General features: G+C 39.6%; 2 protein-coding genes across 4 annotated transcripts in view; one reads left to right on the top strand and one right to left on the bottom strand.

The window, feature by feature from the left end:
• The window catches only part of LOC139649500 (sialoadhesin-like), a 60,709-nt gene that overhangs the window by 27,438 nt on the left and 8,085 nt on the right, over window positions 1–25,186 (bottom strand). The window contains exon 6 of one of the 3 annotated variants that reach the window (XM_071525919.1): window positions 22,623–24,547. The exons of the other annotated variants lie outside the window; for them this stretch is intronic. Coding sequence (XP_071382020.1) covers window positions 24,432–24,547 — 116 coding nt within the window. The 3' untranslated portion in view covers window positions 22,623–24,431. Of the gene's footprint in view, window positions 1–22,622; window positions 24,548–25,186 lie in introns of those variants that run through there. 3 annotated transcript variants of the gene reach the window in all.
• Window positions 1,054–11,447, top strand: LOC139649503 (myelin-oligodendrocyte glycoprotein-like). Its single transcript, XM_071525921.1, has 3 exons — window positions 1,054–1,182; window positions 5,225–5,569; window positions 5,893–11,447. Exons 1-3 carry the CDS (start codon window positions 1,101–1,103, stop codon window positions 6,108–6,110), a joined length of 645 nt encoding a protein of 214 aa, XP_071382022.1. The 5' UTR covers window positions 1,054–1,100; the 3' UTR covers window positions 6,111–11,447.

The following is a 25,186-nucleotide window of genomic DNA, read 5'->3' as shown; positions in this document are numbered from 1 at the left end:
TGATGGGTTTATGGTTAGGCTCTATTGGTGGGCTTTGCTCTGTGCATCTCTATTCGGTGTTCCAATAGATATAAACATACAGTCGAGGCTTCCCCCATGTTTTCTTTATTCTATTTTATGTACTTTGTATTTTCTTTTTATTACTTATCTTTTAATTATATTACTCTCTTTTTAATTACTATTTTATGTACTTTATATTTTCTTTTTATTACTTATCTTTTAATTATATTACTCTCTTTTTAATTAATATTTTATGTACTTTGTACTTTCTTTTAATTATATATGGATGTTCCTTTTTGCTTTTATGTATGTAAAGCACACAATACACCCCTGTGTATTGTGACGACTCCCCCCCCCCCCCCCCCCCCCCCTCTGTTTGTGGCTCTGTGTGTTTTTCCTGTGTCTTTCCTGTTCCTGGGTAGGAGGCAGCCAGAGTGGCAGGTGTGTCAGGAGGAGGAGCCATACCCGAGCCACACCTGACTTCATTCCTCCTGATGGCTATCAAAGAGGGCTGGCTAGTCAGTTCTCTCTCTCTCTTCTCCCGGCCAGCAGGACTGTGGTTTAGTTAGGTTTTGGGTTCTGTTAGGCTGGCTTTTCCTTTTCCTTTTTGCCTACACTACACTTACCCACACCCATGCACTCACTACATTACTGATAATACTGATTTACATGGTGCACGGTATTTTTTATAGACTTATAGACTGCATGTCTTCACAACATGTTAGTTTCTGTGTGTCTTTGTACCTTCTGTGATCTTTTGTCTGTCTTTTCAAATTGTGCTTCGACCCTGGCTATAAAAATGTTTTAAAATGTTTTGCTGATAAAGACTGTAATTGCACTTTTTGAATTTTTATTTTGAACTTGCATGTGTTCCTACAGACATTTATTTTTGCAATAGAAACAATCACCGCAGAGATGACCAGTTTATCTGGTTGGAAAATCCCACGTAACCTGAACGCCGCATCTCTTCCTGTAAAACAGCTCCCTTCTTGTAAATCACGTGACAGAGGCGTGTCTCTCTGTTGCCATATATAAACTAGCAGCCGATAAGCGGAGTGTAGAGGACAGCACCAGATTCCTAGAGCAACACATCCGGCAGCATGGACCCGCATCGCCCCATGACTTTTACATCTGCGCCACTCTTGGCTCTGTGGATCTTGCACTTGGTTTCTTCATCTGACGGTGAGCTGCTCATTTGAATATATACATGGGTGTGGGTACATGCGCGTGCCCGTGCTAAAGCCAGGCGGAGAGGGGCGAGAGGGATGCAGAAGTCGGGGCTCAAGTGCAATGCACCCGGTCAAAACGGAGGATGATGTCTTGCACGAAGAAGAAAACAGAGGATGATGCCTGCCAAGAAGAAGAAGACAAATGATGTCTGCCAAAACAAGACGAGGATAATTGACAGATGTAATATGCAAATTCTGCATTACAAGTTGCCTGCCTGTTCTACTACTGAATTACAGATTTCATTAAATTAAATCTGTAATTTATAAAAAATAAGATATTATACGAATCAGCTCCTAATGTAGACTACAGGCGACAGTTACATTTTACCTTCACAGAACAGTGAGCTGGACGTGCAAAACTTGAGTTCAAGAAATGCGACTATGCTGTATAGGCGACATGTCCGAACTGCTGTTTATTAATGTGATGACGACTGGACTACTCCGAATATCTTACTGCGACTATGCTTAGCTCGACTATGAGCAGAATAACAGAATCTGGTGTTTATGGGTTCTGCCTTACTCGCATTATTGCCTTAATCTGTTTCCATCGCCATGTTGCCAGTTGCTTCCTGAATTGCAAAATGATTTGTGAGCATTTGACTCCTATTAATACAATTTTGTGGAAAAGTAATTTTATTTGCAGTGTCATATTTCATGTGTAAATCACTCGTCAGCAACACAAGTTAACTGAAGTTAAATGTGAGGTTTGACGACCTTGATCTGGTTTCCTGTTTTTTATATGCAACTGCTTAGAAGTAGTAGTAGTTCCTTTTTATAAACTGGATCAGATTTCAGATCTAGCGAACTCTGGTTCGGACCTTAAGCGGACTTTATGGTGTGAAAGCGCCCTAAAAGATTAACTTCAAATACACAATATCTCAGTATGAATTCTTGTCGTTGTTTTTCCAATTTGTAAGATAGGTTGGGCTCTTGTGAAAACCTTTCACAAGCAAAACCGTCACAACACTGGATCCTGACCGTATGAAGTGTCAAACGAACAAAATTCATAACAGCTGCTGTTACTATTCGAAAAAACACAATTATCTCTCGTCTAGGCTCCTTCTGCCTATAGATGCATTAAAGCGGCTGGAATTTTCTGGTTGGAGACTATGTCACTTTTGACTAAGTATGTAAGAGACTAAGTAACTTAGTCACCAGACGAGTCATGAGGTTTCCCAGACAGAAACCAGAGCTGTTCAGCTGTTTAGATGACTGTTGTATTGTTAGATAGTTCAGATGTGAAGAGGAAATTACGATAATGTAATTGGGGAAATATTGACTTGTCAAGGTTCCCTCCAATCCCTCTAATTCCCTCTGATCCTCTGCTCTCTGCCTAAATATTATCATGAAGCACTTTTGGGTTTCCATCCTCCGTCGATCAAAGCTCTGACGATGCAAAATATATTTCTGGTGGCTTTCAGGTGAGGTAAAGTGATGCAGCCTCTCGCCATTTTGGAGATCCTCAGCCTTTGACAACAACAGATGAGAACCAATGTTTCGACTCAACTCGGCTGTTTCAAGAGTATGGAATAGAATTTCAGTGATGCTTTTGACGGCACCGATCATTTCATCACTGGTACAATAATTGATCACACTGCTTAAATCTATATTTGTGTTTCTAAACGTGCAGCTTGTCTGTCTCTTAGCCTCTATGTCCGTATAAACCAGGAAACGTGAAGATGGGCGCGTCTCGTCGTGTCAGATTCGATGTCAGACTGCCAACTATGTGTGTGTCAAGGCAGAAACTGGGCAGGTAAAATATCTGCTGTACCACAGTCCAACCACTCTGCACTGTAATCACTATAATCTCTCTGGCTCTCAAACCGGAATTACAGCATATATTGCCAAAGGTGGCTATAAAACATAATTGTGGGTGTGCAGAAAATAACAGCTGCACTAAGAAGTTATAATAAGAGACTTACTGTAGTATTTATTTATTTTATTTAACCTTTATTTTACCAGGTTGTCTCATTGAGATACAATTTCTTTTTCAAGAGAGACCTGGTATGGAGAGTATGGTCTATCACAACAGAAACTCTGGACTAAACAGTACCAGGCCACCTATTGTATATGTAATCCTCTTCTGAACAGAACTGAGTTCAGGAAACTTCAGCAGGTCTTTTATCAAGAGGGATCGATTCCTCCAGTTGGTGGACACCCTCACTAGCCACTGACCCATACTGCCACCCTCAGGGGAAAAAAAGACTTGTATTATTCAGTAATAACAAATTAAAATCATTTGAACAACTAAGAGCAGATTTTAATTTATCAAGAACAGAATTTTTTAGATATCTACAGATAAGAAGCTTTATATCCAAACACCCAAACTGGAATAGATTGATAGAACCCTCCCTCTTGGAACAGTATTTATTAAAAATTCAGGATGGAAAACATGGGAATAAGCCAATAACTGACTTATATAGAATCCTAGCTTCGATGACAAAGGACAATACCTATCATGTGAAAGAAAAGTGGGAGAGAGAGATACAACAGGAAATAGGGGAGGAAGTTTGGTTAAAGATCTGTACTCAGGCCCATACAGTCACCAACGCCAATTCGTGGAGAGAATTTCAATGGAAGATAATTAACAGATTTTTCAGAACACCACAAATTGTGGTAAAGATGAATCCAAACCAGTCAAGTAGATGTTGGAGGGGATGTGGAGAGACCATGGCTACCCATTTGCATATATTTTGGCAATGCCCATTGTTAGATAACTTTTGGAAATCAATTTTTACTACTGTGAACAAAGTATTAGATGTTGAATTGGTAAGAGACCCTCTGATAGCAATTCTTGGGATGAAACCGGATGTAATTCATAGTAGGAAAAGGATGTATCTCTTACAGATATTACTAATAGCAGCAAAGAAAGCAATTACAATAAGATGGCTTAAAAAGGACCCCCCCATCTATGATGAGTGGTTAACAATTCTAAGAAACCTTTATACAATGGAAAAAATTACATATATGCTGAGATTACAGAGGGACATTTTTATAGAAAGATGGACACCATTAATGGAGGCAATAGGGGACCATTGGGATTGATAATGGAACGACCATATACTTTTATTTTTAGATAAATAATATGGATATCTTTCTGTATATTGGACTGAATATGTGTGTCTATGTAAGGTGAACTTGTATATAACCCATGTTTAGTTTTGTTTCGATATGTTTGTGTTATTTACTTTAGTTATTTTCAGTATTGTTATTATTATTATTTTCATTATCTCAATTGTAACCCCTTGTAAAGGAAACTGTCAACCTATGTTGAAATATTTTTGATGTAAAAGGGGATGTGAGAAATAACCAAATAAAAAAATAAGTTTCAAAAAAAAAAATCATGAGTGATGTGTTAGAAGATGAATTGAGCCCCATGTACATGCTAGTATCATGTGGGAACCTCATGTAATTAATGAATTATTCCCCAGCCTTTGTCTCTTGTGAACAATGTATATTTTATCACCTGGCTGCAAAAACAATTTCCCCATGGGGACAATGAAGTTGAAGTTGAATTTGTCACTTTCTGGAAATGCAGTCAAAACCTTCCTTAATTTGACAGCAGGAAGATAGAAATGGCATATCTAGAAGTTAAGGAAAAAAAATTGTGAACCAGAAACAAATTACAGAACTACAAATTACTAAAATTAGTATTTGATTCACACAGGATCAGTATTATAAAAGGACCTCTGTCTTTGCCAAAATACACAAGGTCATTTGATTTCAAAATTTCTACTTTACAAATTAGATATATGGCAGATTCGCATGGAATTAAAAAGCACAGATGATTTCCACAGTTATTACAAACCACTGGACGTCCACAGGTAATACGAGTCCTGTGTGAATGGGGCTAATGTCAAAACAGATGAGTGTTGACTACAGGTCCTGACTGTGGAGTCCTTTTGAGTTTAGATTGGTAAAAACTGAAGTATTTCTTGATGGAAGAATTATATTGTTGACTTCTCTGCTCTGGGGTTTTTTCCATTGTCCTTTAGGCCTGGAAGTGGTGACAGCGTATACCGGACAGGATGTCACTCTGAAGTGTCAGAGTCCCAACAATGCCCCCATCATCATGGTGGAGTGGACCAGACCTGACCTGAAGCCAGAATACGCCTTCTTTTACCGAAACAAGCGCATATATCCGTCCTACCAGAATCCATCTTTTGTGGGCCGGGTGGAGCTGCTTGAGAGAGACATGAAGAATGGCGACCAGCCTTTAAGACTGAAGAACGTGAACAGGAACGACGCGGGAACATATGAGTGTCGTGTTACACCAGACGGAACAAGACGCAGAAAGAGAGCCACCGAGTACAGCAGCAGCATCATCCTCAAGGTTGAAGGTGAGCTCAGCTGATACAGAATGCCAGAGTTTGGCTGGAGTCTGCTGCATGTTAGTGGCCGGTTATGAAGAGGCACTGCATGGAAATATAAGATAGATAATATGTTAACATGTTTATAAAACGTTTCATAAAGCTATAGTTGATAAGGGGTTGTATAAATGGTTTTGTGAAACTGCAGTAGATTTTGGGTGATGTGAGTCCATGTAGAAAACTGCGTAAGATGTTTCCGACCACACGCCAACATGAGTGTGATGATGAGGAGATGGAGGCTTTTCTCCTGACCAGTCATCATTTACCTGACAGATCTGTTTTCTGCTCTTCAGATGCCATGGATGGATATTCAGGTACCACAGATGTTCATGACAGTCGTGAACATGCTGTAGTGGGACCAGTCTTTGCAGTGGTAGCCATTATTGGTGTGATTGTTGGTGGACTTTTGAAATTCAGAAAACATCATGAAAAAAAACATCTGGACAAGAATTCAGACCCAACTTCTGCTGATGAAGCAAGTGACCTACAGCTTGTCACAGAAATGAAATGAAATGAAATGTCACAGAGCGCTTTACCCCCGACTTACTGTATGTTGTGGGACACAAAATCACAAAAGAAAACCACGAATCAGAAAACAAAGCAACAAATGAGAGAGCAACACAGCAGTTCAGAAAACGCAATGCAAAGTCAGAAGTCAAGCAATCAGAAAAGAAAACACAAAGTCATGAAGCAAAGCAACCAATCACAAAACATTCCAACAGTTCAGAAAGAGCAACAAAATTTCACGAAGCGAAAAACTTTAACTCAAACAGGAAAGGGCAGGGACCAGGTTGTTTTGATTGGCTGCTTAACTTGTCTGGCACTTCAAAGGGATAAGAAGCACAGGAAGTGTGAGCTAAAACCTTCTTGGGCGAGCTGCAAGCGGAAGCAGCTGCATTACGCTGGCCAGAATGATTTTATTCTATTTTGTACTTGTTTAGCCTTCAAAATAAAAGCGCGGAAGTTTAGAAATGTAGATTTAAAACTATTTATTTGTACTTGTAATGTGAATATAATTAAACAAAGGTTATTATTGAGTCATGTAGAACATGCCTCACTAGACATTTGGAACAAGACAAAGCTGAGAACCTATGTCCAACTTAAATCAGACTATTCTACAGAACCCCACATGTCCTGTAATTTGTCCTGGAGAACCGGCACCTTGCCTGTTGAGGTTGGTAGATTTAAGGGTATAACTAAAGAGCCACGTTTATGTACAGTTTGTGATATAGGAGATATTGAAAATGAATTTAATTTTGTATTTCATTTCACTAGATGCTGTGACTTGAGAAAACCTATGATAAAGATCTTGAAGAAATAACCAAGGCAACTCCTCTTTGAAGCATCAAAAGGCGAAATACTTTATTACACCATAGAAGCATTAAAAATACCAACATGTTTCAGCCATAGGGCCTTCTTCTTCTATGATGTAATAAAGTATTTTGCCTTTTGATACTTCAAAGAGGAGTTGCCTTGGGTATTTCTTCAAGTTTTTTATCATAGGTTTTCTCAAGTCGAGTTTTTTGCCCATAGATCAAAGAGCACTCTTTTATACTACAGAACCCACCAGTAGCGCTCCTATATCTGCTTTACTTAAGAAAGTTTTAGCTTTATAGAAAGAGCTTGGAGATGAAGGCAAAATGTCTTACACTCATATACTAAATATGATAAAGGATACACTGTGCAGCTTATTTTCTGATGTGTGATAGAACTACTGCACTTTAGACAGGTCTATGTGCCTGTGGAGGCCTACAGGCCTTTTTAAGTCAATACTTTTGTTACTATATGTGTTTTGTATAATAGACTTTATTTGTATAGTACTTATCTTTTCCAAGTCAGGCCGAGACAAGACTGGCTTAATTCTTGCAATAATTCTCAGGTGGAAATAGCATGATTTGATGAGGTTGTTAACAATAAAATAAAATCAATCAATCATGTACTCGCTAATCATCACACCCAATAAGTGAGTATTAGTAGTCAGATTAATATTTGATGTCATAACAATAATGATAATAATAAATAATACCATAATATGTGGCATTTTTTTAACTGTATAGACACTTTACATAGCGCAGTAGCCATACACCTTTGTATACATTGGTGTTTTTCATTATGACATCAAATAGTAATCTGAGTACTCACTTATTAGGAGTGACGATACAGTAGGATACAAATAAATTGTTTTAAATCCATATTTCTTTTTAAACTTTTAAACTTTTGCGCTTTTATTTTGAAGGCTAAATGCACAAAGTCTTATTTCTTGGTTGCTCTGGCCAGCGTTCAGGGCATCTCTGTTCTCGCTGGAGAAGCCCCGCACATATGAAGTGACAGTGTGGCTACCAACACCTCTGCCTCGCTCCCGGACGAGTTTAACAACTTTTATGCCCGCTTTGAAGCTCACACCTTGGGCCCAGTGACAGCAGCACAGTGCCCACCCGATTAGTGGATCTACAGGTGACAGGCTGACGTGAGTAAAACCTTTAAAAGTGTTAAGGTTCGTAAAGCTGCTGGCCCAGACGGCATCCCTTCCCGTGTCCTCAAGACATGCTACACTCCGCTATCTCAGGTTTTCACTGACATTTTTAACCTGTCCCTGTCATTGTGTGTGGTTCCATTGTGTTTTAAGGAAACCACCATTGTGCCTGTAGCCTACCTAAGGAAACACCCGTCTCTTGCCTTAATGATTAACCTGTTACTCTGACCTCTATTATTATGAAGTGTCTGGAACGATTGGTCATATCATATATCCTATCTCACTTGCATACTGCTTTAGTACACCTTGAAAAGAAAAATACCTATGTCAGAATGTTGTTTATTGATTATAGCTCTGCTTTTAATACAGTTGTACCATCCAAACTGGTGTTGAAACTCAGCTCATGTTCTGTTCTCGCTCCTTCCATCTAAAAAACTTTACCGGAGCATCAAATCAATCAGAGACTCACTAAAAAGATATTTAATTGGGACATTTCGCATGGTCATCCCTGGGCCAATGAGTTGAAATCCTTATTTTATTTGAACGATTTCTCATTCATGTTCCAGAACAGGTTACTTTGTGATATTCAGGAGATTAGCAGTAAAATGTTTCTCATGTATAAAGAAAAATGGTCTGTTGATATATGGTATAAACGAAAATTACAAACGTATTGTCTCATAAAGAGTAGCTACAGTGTAGAACCTTATGTGAAGTATAATTTAAACAAAAGACGAAGATCCCTATGTGCACAGTTAGGTTCAGGAACATTAGCATTAGAGGAGGACAGACTCTGTTTGGTGAAATTGAAAACGAGGTTCATTTGTTGTTTTACTGTCCTGTCTACGAGGACATAAGGGATTTACGTTTTAGTAAAATGTCCTCTATTTGTGTTGATTTCTTTGGGTTGGATGATTATGAAAAACTTGAGTTGTGCTTGAAGGGAATCTTTTCTGTAGCAGATTTTATTTGCCAAGCTTGGGAGAGAAGGCAGAATATTTTGTTTAGGACTGAGCTGTATGATAATCTGTAATTTTGTAATGAAATGAAATGTGTAACCACTGTAACTGTACCTTTGGTGACTTGTAAATGCTTGAGGGTTGGGCACTTTGTGTGCATGACACGAACATAAAAGAAAATCAATCATACGAGTGCATTGTGTACATAGTCTAGGTAGCACATACAGTTTGTAACTCTGTATTTATGTGTTTATAGTGGGGGATTATAGTTTATAGTGAGTTTTAATGCTTAGCAATGAACTTCCAAGTGCCTGCTATTTGCACCTGCTTTCTCTTTGTTACTACTTGATGTTTGGGTGGAAGTATATTTGATTATGGCAGGTTTGAGTATATTTTTATGTTTTTATGCTGCACATTAATTTTTCAGGGACAATAAAAAAGTATTGAACTGAATTGAATTGAACTGAATACCTGTGTCCAGGAATAGACTAAAGGTGACTAGGCTTTTGCCGTCAGGACTCCTAGGCTTTGGAGCGACAGAGTCAGTATCGTCTTTTAAATCTCCTCTTAAATGTCCTTTTAGCGGGAAGCCTTTTATAACCTTTAACTTCTATTAATTTCTCAACCCTGTTGCCTATTATCTTATTCCATTTGTCGTTATCCCTATGGCTGGATCTGTTTATGATTATTATTGTTATTATTGTGTCTGTTTCTATATTGTACATGGTGAGCAGGCTTTAGGTTTTGTTTCCCTTTCTGCTGAAGTTAATCTAAAAGTTGTATACCAGACAATGTGGCTGAACCTGCTGACACTAGTCTATTCATGTCTGGAACAAAGAGCAGCTCAACCAGTCAGACAAACCACAACACACCACACCTGGTGTCCCTGGCAACAGTCCCAGGTGTGTGTGTGTGTGTGTGTGTGTGTGTGTGTGTGTGTGCGCGTGCATGGGTACCGCCACCACACCTTGTGGATACCAGCCATGGATGTCTTAGAACTGGCTGCCACAGGGAAGGGGGAGAGGCGTAGAAGAAGAGTGGCGGCCATCCATATGAAAACAACTCGGACAAGTAAAGGTGAAATTTTATACTTTATTGCAAATACTTTCAAACAATGTGTTTTACTCGTGTAACAGCAGTGTGTTCAAGGATGTCAGAAAGTTTCCAGAGCAGAGAAATTTGCTCTGGAAAACTTGCCTAAATGATGTCAAAGTGCCGCAAAGATTGCTGGCAGCATGGACTCAGGACTGGCATCCATGAAGTGTGCTGTGTGTGTGTGTGTGCTGTGACTGCACACACACACACACACACAGCTGATTAGACTATTTTGAATGCCAAATGTAGAGACAAAATCCTCCTGTTAATATTTGATTTTGTTCGAGAGGTTAAATTTAAAGTTATTGCACTGTCAAAACTGTTTCTCCAGCCCGTTTCAACTCTAAAGGAAACACATCACAGCTGGACTCCTGGTCCTGATTGGCTCCCTCACTAAAGAATAACTGAAATCCATCCAATCAGGCCAGTTTGCAGCATTTAAACTGGAAAGCGTCCAGTCAGGGTCAAGTATTATGACTACTTCGACAGAAAACTTAGACAGAACAATGAGTAATGAAATAGTGCAGATGAGTTCATTTCATAAATATGTCTAAATCCTCTAAATATTGTTTGTTTACTTGCATTTACATGTATCACCTGTTCGAGCACGCACCCCAGGCCCTCGAAGGGTTGATCTCAGGAAGTTCACTTGAGTTCTCAGAGTGATGGAACGACACCTAAGATGGAGGAAGTGCTGAGGGGAAGTCAGAGGGCCGGCTGAAACGCACCGTTAGTCACATTCACATTCAGTTTGACTCATTCAGTTCAACTTTGAATTAAATTACATTTGTCTGCAGAACATCATGAGGAATATTATTCTGATCCTGAGACAGAGGAGAAACTGAATCATAAAAACTGAATAATATGGAGCTTTAAGCCCAGCTCTGGCCTGTAGCTAATTTGAATATCAAAGTGTGCATTTGCATTTTGCATAAACAACAAAGATTGTTTTGATTCCCCTGCACTCGGCTTGTGCAGCATTTAGTTAGCTTCAAAGTAAAAAACAAAACAAAACATGTCTTGTGGCTGTTGATGCTGCCTGCCAGCAGACAATAGACAAGACTGAGCAAGAGGAAGTCAGTTGCATTTCTCAGAAAATCCATCTCAGTACGAGGAAATAAAACCAAAACTGTTGGGGGATTTACTATTGCCCTCTGATATCGATGTGGACCTGTGGTGTTCCCACAAAGAAAGGCCATGTCACGGGGTATTAAGGTGGGGTTCGCCCTTTGTATGTGAAGCTTTCATTGCCTAGCTTTGATGCTTACTCTGTATTTATCTTGTAAAGCACTTTGTAACACTGTGTTCATCCATTCTCTATGAATAAAGGTTATAATTATTATTAATATAGATATAAATGTCTGTTTCTATAATGCACATGGTGAGGAGGCTGCAGGTTTCATTTCTCTTTCTGCTGAATATAAAAGTTGTTTACGAGAAACTGTGAAGCTGCTGAACCTGCTGATACTTCTTACATAAAGAAATACAGCAGCTCAACCAGTTGATCACACACCACAACATGACTGATGTCCCTGGCAACTTCCCAGGTGTATAACAAGACAACACTACCTCTATACACGCATTGTGAATCAGCTGATAAAGACTGTTTTGAATGTCAAATGTAGAGACAAAGTCCTCCTGTGTTTTTCCCCTCAACTCATCACTGGACTGAAGTTAGTGTGAATATCAAGTCTGGTTATTTGCTTTTTGCAAGAACAAGAGATCCTTTAGACGCTTGTGCTTCAAAGTAAAAACCACCTATGATCATGCTGGCTGTCTGCCGAGGTAGAAGAGAGGGAAGTCCACTGGGTTTTATAAGAAATCCATTTTGAAAATAAATAACAAAACCTGTTAACTGTCGGGGCTTTCTCAGCCTCAATCTGAAAGTGCAAGCTGATTAATTCTGGCCTGTGTGTGTGTGTGCGTGTGAACAAGAGTGTCGCCATGACCACACAGGCACATACACTGCACAGTGTTGTATTGTTAGTCAGTTGGTGAGACTCTTCTGAATGTCAAATATAGACACAAGGTCCTCCTGTGGTTTTCCCCTCAGGGTTAACTCAGCACTGGACTGACGTTAGTTTGAATATCAAAGTGTAGTGCAGTTGCTTTTTGCAACAACAAGAGACCCAGTTTGATTCTTGTGCTCTCGGTTTGAGCAGCATTTTGTTGCTTCAGAGAAAAAGTGTCTACTGACAAGAGACAAGACTGAACAGGAATAGGTCAGTTGGATTGTAAAGAAACAAAACTGAAACGGTTGGAGAGTTTACTGTGAGGGAGTGTTGTGGTTTAAAGTTGCTCTAGACCATATTTTACTGGCAACTCCACCCATCTTCTCGCCTAAATGAGGACGTGTTGTTGCAGCAGAGAACAGCGTGCCGCACCTAAATTACACCACACAGTATGTCAGCAGTTAGAAACTATGTATGATAGGCAGGCAAACTAGGATGCAGACACACAGAGGCAGATAAACAATACTGATGAAAAAATACTTTACTGTGAGTAAAGCAAAATACAAAAAGGCAACCAAGCCAGGCAGGGGTCAGGCAAGGCAGAGTTCAGTGACTGGTATACTGTATGTTGCTGGAGCAATTGTGAATTAAGGCCAGCTGGTGCAGGGAGGAGCTGGACTGGACTGGACTGTCTCCGAACAGGACCTAGAAACACAACACACAGAAATAGATAAATAAAAGACTGAACAATAACATTGATCATTAAAAACACAAGGACAGAAGCACAAGGAAGTCGAGCAGTTCTACAAAAAAAATAAAAAATAATAATAATAATAATAAAAATAAAAATCAAGCCACAAGGATACGACAAATGGAATAAATAAACTGGTGTTCATGTGAATGGAACGCTGTATAGCAGCTGCGGCTGACTTTAAAGTTCCCAGCAGCACTTGAACGCGCCACAACTGTTGTGCTGTAAAAAGGAAGCTCGTGTAATGGCGGACAAACTCTAAATCTAAAACTGATCCAGCTGTGTCACATGGCGACAGGGCGGCGCTGCATGTGATCATGTTCTGACACGCTCCACCATGTTGTTATCATGAAAATTATTTTCTAGATATGAACTGACACCACTGCATTATTCATTTATTTATTTATTTATTTATTTACATTCATGATGACTGACAAGCTTGGTCTTATTATTCATGCCATTGTTTGTGGTTTTGTTGCGCAGCACACATGAACATGTACCTATGTAGAACACACACACACACACACACACACACACACACACACACACACACGCGCACAGCTGTGATTATGAACAACAATTTTATAACAAAAATATAATTTTGAGAATACTGAATATTGCTTTCTTTACCTTTTAGGCTATGTAGATCTTTTTTGACTGAATATATATATATTATATATATATATATAATGAAACGCACCCTTAGTCTTCACATTCAACTTTGAATCAAACTCCATTTATCTGCAGAACAAACTGAATCATAAAAACTGAATAATATGGAGCTTTAACTCAGCACTGGTCTGTAGTTAATTTGAATATCAAAGTGTGCATTTGCATTTTGCATAAACTAAAGATTGTTTTGATTCCCCTGCACTCGGCTTGTGCAGCATTTAGTTAGTTAGTTTTTTTGTTTAAAAAAAACATGTCTTGTGGCTGTTGATGCTGCCTGCCAGCAGACAATAGACAAGACTGAACAAGAGGAAGTCAGTTGCATTTCTCAGAAAATCCATCTCAGTATGAGGAAATAAAACCGAAACTGTTGTGGGATTTACTGGTGCCATGCCATTGTTCTCACGGCCCATTTTTTGGACTGTTGTGGTTTCTGAACAATGATTTACTGTGTGGGACTGTTGTTGCACTAGGCCATATTTTATTGTCAGACCTTAAACAGGAAATGTGGGTGCAACAGTCGGTGCGGCAACAGCGTGAGAGTAATAAGTGGTGCTTAAAGTGGTGCTTAAAAAATTCCACACTAAAACACTGTTTTTAGTTGTACACAAGTACGCAAATGAAAACAGACTTCAGACACTCCACCCTTTCACACCCAGTGTCTTGCATTTTTTAAAATCCTGCAGTAGAAGCTCAGACTGAGTGCAGAGCTACTCATTAAAGAAACAGTGACTTGTTTATCCAGACTGCAGTTAGACTGAATAATCAAATGAAATGATCTGTATATGTTTCTGTATATATACATGTATATATGTGTATGTGTATATATCAGTGGCAAAATATGACTCACAGACGTAGGACTTCAGTTGAAAAAAAAAAAATCTGAAAAACAGAGAAAAATAAATTACCCAATCGAAAATGCTACTACACAAAAGGAAATAACCAGGCCTGTTGCAAGTCGTTCATTGCAAACCTATGCAGCACAGCCAGTGGTGGAAGAAGTACTCTGATCCTTTACTTAAGTAAAAGTACCAATACAGCAATGTAAAAATACTCCATTACAAGTAAAAGTCCTGCATGAAAAATCCTACTGAAGTAAAAGTACATAAGTATTAGCAGCAAAATGTAGTTAAAGTATTAAAGTAAAAGTAGTGGTTTGGTCCCTCTGACTGATATTTTATTATATATGACATCATTAGATTATTAATACTGAAGCATCAGTGTGTAAGCAGCATGTTACTGTTGTAGCTGCTGGAGGTGGAGCTAGTTTGAACTACTTTATATACAGTTAGCTAGTTTAGTCCAGTGGTTCCCAACCTAGGGGTCAGACCCCTCCAAAAGGTCACCAGATACATCTGAGGGGTCGTGAGATGATTAATGGGAGAGGAAAAAAGAAAAAAGTTCCGATACACAAATCTGTTTTCGGTTTTTGGACTTTTCTCTAATCCTTGATTGTTGCTGAAATATTGGATCATTTGAACATTTATTGAAATGAAACCATGTGAGGTTTAGAGGGAAAAATCACTATTTGGTGGAGCTGTTAACAACTCATAGACATCTGAAATGTGACCCGACTACACACTGCTTTTTGGAAGACGGCAAAAGCCAAAAAGGTTGGAAACCACTGGTTTCATCTTTAACAATGTATTGTATTTTAAAAGCTTGTTATATTATCCATTGTGTCAAATCTCCATCTGAAAAGTAACTAAAGCTGTCAAATAAATGTAGTGGAGTAGAAAGTACAATATTTCTCTCTGAAATGTAGTGGAGTGGAAGTATAAAGTAGCATCAAATGGAAATACTCAAGTAAAGTGCAAGTATCTCAAAATTGTACTTAAGTACAGTACTTGAGTAAATGTACTTAGTTACTTTCCACCACTGAGCACAGCACACAAGCAGCCTGACCGTTCAGATTGAAATGCATGTAGCCTACACTCGGCCTGTTAGAAACACCCTACTAACAGCAAGCTTGATGATTTTAAATCCACGAGAAGTGACTTTTCCAATGAGATCAAAGCCAAGAGAGGGAGAAGGTGGAGGAGGTCGCTTCTTCCCTCAAAGTCAGCCATACAGTGCATCACTGTGAGTTCAGGTCTGTAGGTGTGGAAGATTGAAGTGGAGCTGTCTGCCAGAGATGTGAAAGCGGTGTTGGGGAAGTTTTCTCTGTACCTGAGGAACTGCTGAGGGTCAAGGAGGGCAAGGAACTTCAGCCTTTTGTGGTCTTGTTTGTCCTTCAGATCGGTTCCTCAGCTGACTGAGAAGGTTGACAGACAGTGTCCTCATAGATGGAATCGAATTTCTCTCTCTCTCTCTCTCTGTGGTTCTGCAGAAGTCATTGACCCTGGCCAACTAAAATCCTGTGTCCTTCTCCTTGTTCTGCAAAATCCCAAACAGCAGGTCGGAGTACGCAGAGATGGAGCTGAATGTGGACAGCAGGAAGCAGAACTCATGTGAAGCTTGTCAGGTGCGTTATATCCATCTGTGCTGTGAACCGAGGCCTGGTCAGAGTCATCATGATGGTTCACAATATATTCCAAAAGCTATATGAGTTCCTCCCGGTCATTTGGTCATTTTTAACTTTATTACACAGTGTTTAGTGAAGAGAGACAGGGAAGACTGGGCAGAGAGAGAGAGAGAGAGAGAGGGGGATGACAGGCGACAAAGGGTCTTATTTGAACTCAGGACATCGTGGTTCCATGGCACCCGCCCTAGACCACTGAGCCACCAGGGGGCAAATCTTCCCTCCCTTCATGAACAGTGCAGACCAAACATGAGGAGAAGATCCACCGTGTCGGGGTCACTCTGGGTCGTTTTCTCTGGCACATTTCACACAGTCGTTTTGTGTGTTTCACTTATCTTAAAAATAGGTTACTGAGGCCACTGAGATAAGCCTGACATGTAAAGGTGATTCTACTGAAATTGCCATCTGCCATCTGCTGATCTTTGGTGCCAGGTGATGACATCATCAGTTGCTGCTGTGACTCCCTCAGGATGTCGACTCCCAAATTGCTATCTTCAGCCCAGCTTCTGAAGTCCAAACCAAAATATAAATTGTAATAAAATGTAAATTTATATATACATATTTAGAAATTCTAAGGACTTCTCTGAAGTACTATCAGTCCCTCAGGTTTCCCCTCTGATATCGATGTGAACCTGTGGTGTTCCCACAAAGAAAGGCCATGTCACAGGGTATTAAGGTGGGGTTCGCCCTTTGTATGTGAAGCTTTCATTGCCTAACTTTGATGCTTACTCTGTATTTATCTTGTAAAGCACTTTGTAACACTGTGTTCATACATTCTCTATGAATAAAGGTTATAAGTATTATTAATATAGATATAAATGTCTGTTTCTATAATGCACATGGTGAGGAGGCTGTAGGTTTCATTTCTCTTTCTGCTGAGGTGAATATCAAAGTTGTTTACGAGAAACTGTGAAGCTGCTGAACCTGCTGATACTTGTCTAATGTTACATAAAACAATACAGCTCAACCAGTTGATCACACACCACAACGTACCTGATGTCCCTGCCAACACCCCAGGTGTATAACAAGACAACACTACCTCTACACACACATTGTTAATCAGGTGACTGTTTTGAATGTCAAATGTAGAGACAAAGTCCTCCTGTGTTTTTCCCCTCAACTCATCACTGGACTGAAGTTAGTGTGAATATCAAGTCTGGTTATTTGCTTTTTGCAAGAACAAGAGATCGTTTAGACTCTTGTGCTTCAAAGTAGAAACCACCTATGATCATGCTGGCTGTCTGCCGAGGTAGAAGAGAGGGAAGTCCACTGGGTTTTATAAGAAATCCATTTTGAAAATAAATAACAAAACCGAAGGGGGCTTTCTCAGCCTCAATCTGTTTCTTTGTGACTGGTCACTTTGAGCGCAACTTATAAAATATTTTTAAAAAAAAACATCTCCTCCTACATTGTTTATCTGTTCGTCACCAAGCATAGCATTTAATATTACAAAGCCTTGCGCTGCTGTAGGACTGTAAATCCCAAACATGGCCAGAAGCGCTTTTTCTATTTTGTTTGCCTGCTGCTCTTTTGTGATGAAAACTATTTTCCATATGAACTAAAGCTTCTGGACTGTTTACATTATTATTTATTATTCATAACGTCTGTTTGACAAGTCTTGGTCTATTTTTCATGCCGTTGTAGTTTTGTTGCTCAGCACAAATCGCCATTTTTATACCTGACATGTACAGTATTGCTGTCAGTATAGTTATTAGCGTAGACTATTTTCCTTTTTCTTTTTATTCAGTTCGCTCAGTGTCAGTGTTTGTATTTTGGACGGGAGGCAGAGGAGGGGCAGGATGTAATTTTCAAAACATCGAATAGAATAGGCTAAACATAATAGAATAAACAAAGAATAAACATCGAATACCTTTGTTTGATTATTTTTGACTGAATATGCTTGTAATGGAAACACATCCTTCCAATAAAGAATGAAATGAAAATATATCAAACTTATTATGGGATTATCGTTGCTATAATACTTCTGTAGTGATCTCATGTTGTTTGAAGAAGAGAGAAACTCAACTTCCTCATCTTCCTCTGGTGTTGAGGCGCTCACGTGCTTCCCCCTGCTGGCTGGTTTCTGTCACTGCTCAGTTTATTGATCCCTGATAGGAAACTGGATCAATACAGCAGCAGGAGAACAAACAGTGAAAAGGTATTAAAAGCATGAATAAAAACATAATGAAGAATAGAAATAAAAACAAGAGTAAAAACAGAATAGAGTTATTTTTTTCTCTCTAGACTGGAGGAGAGCTATGGTTCAGTCTGGATTGTTCCTGAATCCATACAATACTAATGTAGTTTATAATGATATAATACTATACCAGTACTATTAAATATGTCAATGCCAATACAGTATAATAATACAATGTACACTTAAAACGTGAGTATTGACTCTCTTAGGTATAAATAACACCTTGTTGATTTTAACTAAATAAACATAGTTTCAATAAAGTATTAAAAAAATAAAATAGAACCAATCCAAATTAGTTTGGTTTAATATCAGTTAGACAGAAACAAATACAATGAACTGAAATAGTTGGAAGTGGAATCTGGAACCAGACAACACAGAGTTTAATCATTTCACTTTAGACACAAATAAAAGGAACACATTTGAAATCTGTTGGCATCAGGAGCACAAACTGCATTTAAATGTATTCCATTTATTTTGATTCTATTTGAGTCAATTTCATGAATGATGACAATTCATTTAAGTTAGAATTATTTAAATATTTTTAGAGGAAATGTGTCATACAACTGAAATATAATTTAATGAACATGGCTGGCTCCATAAAACTGGGACTATGGAAAGATGTCAATCAAAGCCACTGATCATACTGGGACTGTAGAAAGATGTCGCTCTATTCTGACAGATTGTGGGCGGGGCCAAAGAGGCTCTGATTGAATCTACTGTATGTAATGTAGGTCAAAGTTTTAAACAACAAATCAGGTTTTTTTCTTTAATGAGTTAACATAGGAAAGCTTTGCATGGCTGGAATCAACTTATCCTCCATTTTGAACAGTTGTTCATTAAACTAAATCACATTAGTAGGGAAATATGTATTTACATTGTATAATACTGTTCTTTATAATCAATATTTACCAATTTCTTTAACTGAGTGCATGCACAAATTTACTGAAATCCTTAATTGATCAGTAAATGTGTGGAGGTTTATATGAGAGGAACTAAATAGAAACAAGATAGAAATATACCTGTCACCTCGTGTCAAACTTTACTGTCAGCCTATCATTGTGTTGGTTTGAGTTGTTTTTGCCCAATCGCGTTCTGCGAGGGGCGGGACTAGAGAGGGCCGGCCAAGGAGGTCCAGACCTGTTGTGCAGACCCACGGCGCGTCCTCTAGAGGCCGTCTGATGAAGCGCAGGTATTAAGGTAGGGCGAGGTATTAAGTCAAGTGTCAGTGTGTGTAACCCCAGGAGGAAAAGAGGACAGTGACGTTTGCTTCTGGATAAACTCTCAGCTTCTTCCTGTCAACATACTCATCTTGCAAGTGGATTAGCTTAGCTCCGGTAAGCTAGCGCAGGGTCAGAGTTTAGCTCGTGCTCACTAGCCACATTGAGCTAGCTCGGTTTTGTTTTCCTTACAAAGTGTAAACCGTGTTGGTCAGCGGACTGAGGCAGTGTGCAACAGAAAGTAACACTGACTGAGTTCACATGCGCATTAACACTCTGAATATGAGCCTCGTCCCGGCTGTGATCTTATGGCGTTTACATGGAAGGATCGCTTTCCAGTTGTTGTTGTTTTTTTCCATCTATCTGTATGGAGACAGTCTTCTTTGTCTCCGTTTCCCGCCGTTCATTAGTGGCGCCTCGTGACACAATGCAAACGCGCAGGTCTCCATGGAAACAGCACATCGGCAAGCCCGAACCTAGATTATAACGGTTAGTATCGGCATATCCCAACTAGCATAATTCAGTCTTTTCATGTGTGGGATATGAGCTTATCCCGGGTTCATTTGAATATCCCGCATACAAACAGACTTTGTCATGGATCAAATTGTTTCCCCTAAAAAATGTTTGGACCCCGTGAGGAGAGGACATCGAGCCTGGACGGACCGTCTGTATTCCTGGACAGACACACTGCATCCATTTGGATTCACTCAGGTTTGCTGCTCCTGCTAAATGTGTGAGTAGACTTTTTATTATTTGTACACATGAACTCCAACATGCTCACCAACGATGAGCAGCCTATAGGCTAAAGAGGTGGCTTTGTTTTTCTCTGTTTTCTATCATTTTATTTTAGACCATGTTCATTTAAAGGGAACCATGCAGAGTATTTTGTTTTTGCTGTGGAAACTGAGCGGGTTACATTCTGTGTTGGTTAGCATTCATAATTCACAGAGAAAACAAGGTGCTGAAAACATATTTTCATTACAAGTTAAGACTCTTGTTCTGTTTTTTGGGTGTAAGTGCTGAAAGCGGGGCTCATGAGTCAAAAGTGTGTAGGCTATGCGTGTGTGTTAGTGTTCACCACAGCAGTTCAGCTACATACAGTATACAGTTTACATGTGAGGAGCTACCTGTGGCTTCCCAGTCACCAACATGAGAACCTAGACAGGGAGTTATTGATTGGTAGATCCTCCCATGCATGTTCCTGTATTGGTGGGGTCAAGGTAATCCTACCACCTGTTTATTATGTGAATGAGCACATGGTTAAGACCGCTACACACACACTGGTAGTTTCCCTGGTCACTCCTGCTTCTGTCTGAACTGTACGGTAAGTCGGCCTGTGCTGATATGCAAATTACATATTAAGATTATTTTGGACAAAAAGTATCTCGATATACAGTGGTGGCCAAAATTATTAGAACACCTAACAGATCTGAAAATATTGACCTTTTTTTTGCCTCCAAAACATGATTTCATTTCATAATGTTCATGAAACATGCAGATGGTTGCTCAGAGCACAACAAATATCAGATGAAGTGAGTCCTAAATGAGAACCTTTATCCACTTTTAACTTTAATATTTGGTATGTCCACCTTTTGCAGCAATTACAGCAGCACATCTCTCTGGCATAGTGTCAATATATTTCCTGAGAACTTCAACACTAATGTTATCCCATGCCTTCTGCAACTCAAGCCAAAGGCTTTCCTTTGAATGTACAATAGATCTGTCCAGTTTATTTTCCAACTCGCCCCAAATTTGCTCGATGGGGTTGAGGTCCGGACTTTGAGGGGGCCAGTCCATCATTTTCAATGTTCCAGCAGATTCCTTCTGTCGCAGGTAGTTCCGGCAATAGTTAGAAGAATGTTTAGGGTCATTGTCCTCTTGGAAAATAAATCCAGGCCCAATAAGACGACTCCCACATGGTACTCCGTGCCTCACCAGAATGTTGTGGTATACTTTCTTATCCATGATGCCACCAATTCACACCAGAACCGAAAGGGGAGAGGTAGAAAAAAGAAACTTTCAGACAGACAATTGAAGCATCTCAAAATTCTCAGTCTTAAGGACCGAAGAAAGACCTCACGAGAACTGCGTGACGAGATCAACACCACAATGACTAATGGTGCAACAGTGTCTTCAAGAACTGTGCTTCGGAAACTGGGAGAAGAAGGACTTGTTGGCAGAATAGCAGCAAAGAAACCATTACTGAAAGAGAAAAATAGAGTGAAACACCTGAAATTTGCAAAAGAACACAAGAAATGGACAAAGGAAGATTGGTATAAAGTGTTGTGGACTGATGAGTCCAAGTTTGAACAGTTTGGCAACAAGCGAAGAGTGTATGTTCGACGGAGGGAGGGGGAGAGATATAAAAATGAGTGTCTCTTGCCAACAGTTAAACACGGAGGGGGTAGTATTATGGTGTGGGGTGCCATTTCAGCCTCAGGAACAGGTGACTTAGTGAAAATTGATGGCATCATGGATAAAAAAGTATACCACAACATTCTGGTGAGGCACGGAGTACCATGTGGGAGTCGTCTTATTGGGCCTGGATTTATTTTCCAAGAGGACAATGACCCTAAACATTCTTCTAACTATTGCCGGAACTACCTGCGACAGAAGGAATCTGCTGGAACATTGAAAATGATGGACTGGCCCCCTCAAAGTCCGGACCTCAACCCCATCGAGCAAATTTGGGGCGAGTTGGAAAATAAACTGGACAGATCTATTGTACATTCAAAGGAAAGCCTTTGGCTTGAGTTGCAGAAGGCATGGGATAACATTAGTGTTGAAGTTCTCAGGAAATATATTGACACTATGCCAGAGAGATGTGCTGCTGTAATTGCTGCAAAAGGTGGACATACCAAATATTAAAGTTAAAAGTGGATAAAGGTTCTCATTTAGGACTCACTTCATCTGATATTTGTTGTGCTCTGAGCAACCATCTGCATGTTTCATGAACATTATGAAATGAAATCATGTTTTGGAGGCAAAAAAAAGGTCAATATTTTCAGATCTGTCAGGTGTTCTAATAATTTTGGCCACCACTGTATGATTATTACAATAGTTATTAATAAGATGAAAACCTTAAAAACTGTACTGTAATATGCTCCAAGTACTTTATCATATCAATAACAAGACATTTCTCTTTTTTTAAACATGTTTTAATGTAAGACTGCAGAACATTGAGCATATAAAATATGTTTAGTTTATAGAAACTGTAAGGATAATCTTAAACAACACATATAAAAACAATCCAAAAATATATAATTAACAGCATCTTAAATAGGCTAAATAAAGTAAAATAAGTCTCAGATAAAGTGCTGCTGTCCTGTATCCACTTTAACTCAGGCAGCAACATGAATACAACAATTTATTAGAGGGCGCCCCCTTCTGGGGAAATAAAACATCTGTGGTGACAGATGAGAGCTGGTAATAAGGGGCAGTGTCATAACTGTTATTGTTTTTTACCACAATCTATAGTAATACCGGTTATTGTCCCATCCCAAACGGTAGGTGTATGAAGTCTATAACATCCCTCCAGGTGAGCAGGTGGGGAGGAGGAGTCAAACAGAAACAAACATGGCGGATGGCGGATAATCACATGTGATGCCGTACAGCTTGAACTCGCTCGGCTTTTTTTGCGACTCGTCGGCAGGAGGAAACGGAAAAGACGACCGGTTGTTTGTGAAGCCGATTGGACGGAAACCTTCAGAGTGAGTCGTGACATTTCGACCCGGTGGGCGGGGCTTCCTCACTTAGATCGCGGGCCTCCCCTCTTAAATTGCGCGGATCGTGTTTCTGATCGGCTGCAGAGGTCGTCCGAAGGATCTGATCACAGTGCCGCCGTGATGCGTCTTGTGTGCGTTTCTTCTTCTCCAGGTGAGTTCACCAGATACAGATCGCATTTTGATACCAGCTGCAAATGAGGACTGTGAGGCATGTAGGTTGGCTACTTTCATTCTTTTAAACATCGTTCAAAAAATGGGACACCTATTCTGACAAAATACAAAAATGACATTTTGTGTTGTAAAACTCACAGCACATTAAAGCAAATTGTGGTATTTTTTAAAGATTAGTACAGAGGTTAATAACTTTATTTCTAGGGCTTTTCAAAACACGTTACTGAGTGCTTAACAAACAGGCAGCAAAAAGAAACAGCAAAACAGTCAGTAAAATGAAATAATCAAGTTCAGTGTAAAACTGAAAAGTCCTCCTGCTTGACTAAATGAGAACTTTTACAGACTGGCTGCTTTAGATTTTACACTGAAGGATCAACTTAAGCTAATGACCTTTGAAATAAATCACACTCACACTCACACTCACACTCACACTCACACACACACTCACACTCACACTCACACACACACACACACACACACACACCCTTGTATGATAAGAGCTCTTAATAGACTACGGTTGCGGTTACATGGCCTAGTTTTCTAGTAGCTGATATAGAAAAAAACACAGACAAAACACACAGACAGACAGAGAGAATGTGTAGATTTGTGCAGCACAGACACACACAGACACACGCTAGTCCTGCTGCTGTCTCACTTGCCAGGACTCTACGCGACACAGGACTTAATGTCTCTGCACCAACTACAACACAAGCAGAAATATAAAAAATACTTCTTTATAAGGAATATCTTGAATCACAGTTACTGGCTCCTCTGGTCCCTCATCACCCCCCAGAGTCCAGAATGAAAGCTGCCAGAGAGGCTGAGGACAGGATGAAACTGGTTAGACTGGTTGGTGGTGCTGCAAGTTAAGTAGAGCACAGCAACTCAACTGGTAGTGAACTGCAGACATAAAGCACTGCAATTCAAGTGGGGAAATGTCAGATTTAATATTTTAAATATTACATTTTGGGGCCCTCTTTTAACATAACTCTGTTACCAGTAAAACTGTTGATGGGTTGGGGTGAAGTGCTGGCTCCAGCTCGTCCCGGCTGAACTCCAGTAGACCAGTAAGTATATAGTATGTATAGTCTGTCTTCCGTTCGTCTCAGAAGTGATGCTCGGTGGTGACATCGGCAGTGATGTCATCATACTCGTCTTCCGATCCGTCATCAGCCTGGTTGTGTGCGGCTGTTGCCATGGAGACGGGAGGCGGGGCATTTCCTGCAGTCAGAGCAGAGTTAAAGGAGAATTTAGATAATTAGATAATTTATCCACCGCTAACATGAACAGAACTGATGGAGTCAGAAATCAACACCAAAAACGTATTGAAACTAATAATGATAGTGTTTGATTTATTGATTGATTGACTGATTAACTGACTGATGGATTCAGTTAGTGTTCAGCTGTTTTTTGTAAAGTTGTTTAGTCACTGACCTCCAGGCCTGTGGCAGTGTATAGACTACATTAGCAGAGTCAAGATGCAGTAAGGACAGAACACCACTAGTTAATTAGTTAGTTAGTAGTCAGTTAATTAGTCTCCCAGCTAGAGACTAAACTACTAGATAGTTAGTTTGTTCGTTAGCTAATCTGTTACCTCCAGGCCTGTGTTAGGATATAGAATAAACTGCATTAGAAGAGTTCAGATGCAGTACATATAGATCATCACTAGAAAGATAGATTGTCATTTATAGTAGTTAGTTGGTCCGTTATCTCCAGGCCTGTCTCAGGATATACAGTAAATGGAATTAGGTGTTGAGATGCAGTGAAAATAATCACCATATACATTTAGTTTTTTAGTTAGTTAGCTACTTGGTCAGTCATTTAGTTAGTCTCTTGCCTCCAGGCCTGTTGCAATATAAC

Source organism: Centroberyx affinis, unplaced genomic scaffold (genome assembly GCF_046629955.1).
Source record: "Centroberyx affinis isolate AG114_WGS23_722 - 3 ecotype Tasmania unplaced genomic scaffold, CSIRO-AGI_Caff_v1 ptg001365l_1, whole genome shotgun sequence".
Classification (NCBI taxonomy): Eukaryota; Metazoa; Chordata; class Actinopteri; order Beryciformes; family Berycidae; genus Centroberyx; species Centroberyx affinis.
The sequence above is the reverse complement of the archived record's forward strand: the minus strand, read 5'-3'. Positions and strand labels throughout refer to the sequence as shown.

Excerpts from the sequence above, each read along its gene's own strand:
- LOC139649503 (XM_071525921.1), top strand. The coding sequence starts at position 1,101 with ATGGACCCGCATCGCCCCATGACTTTTACATCTGCGCCACTCTTGGCT. Across the intron at positions 1,183-5,224 it reads CTTGGTTTCTTCATCTGACG|GCCTGGAAGTGGTGACAGCG; the intron begins GTGAGCTGCTCA and ends ATTGTCCTTTAG. Across the intron at positions 5,570-5,892 it reads CATCATCCTCAAGGTTGAAG|ATGCCATGGATGGATATTCA; the intron begins GTGAGCTCAGCT and ends TCTGCTCTTCAG.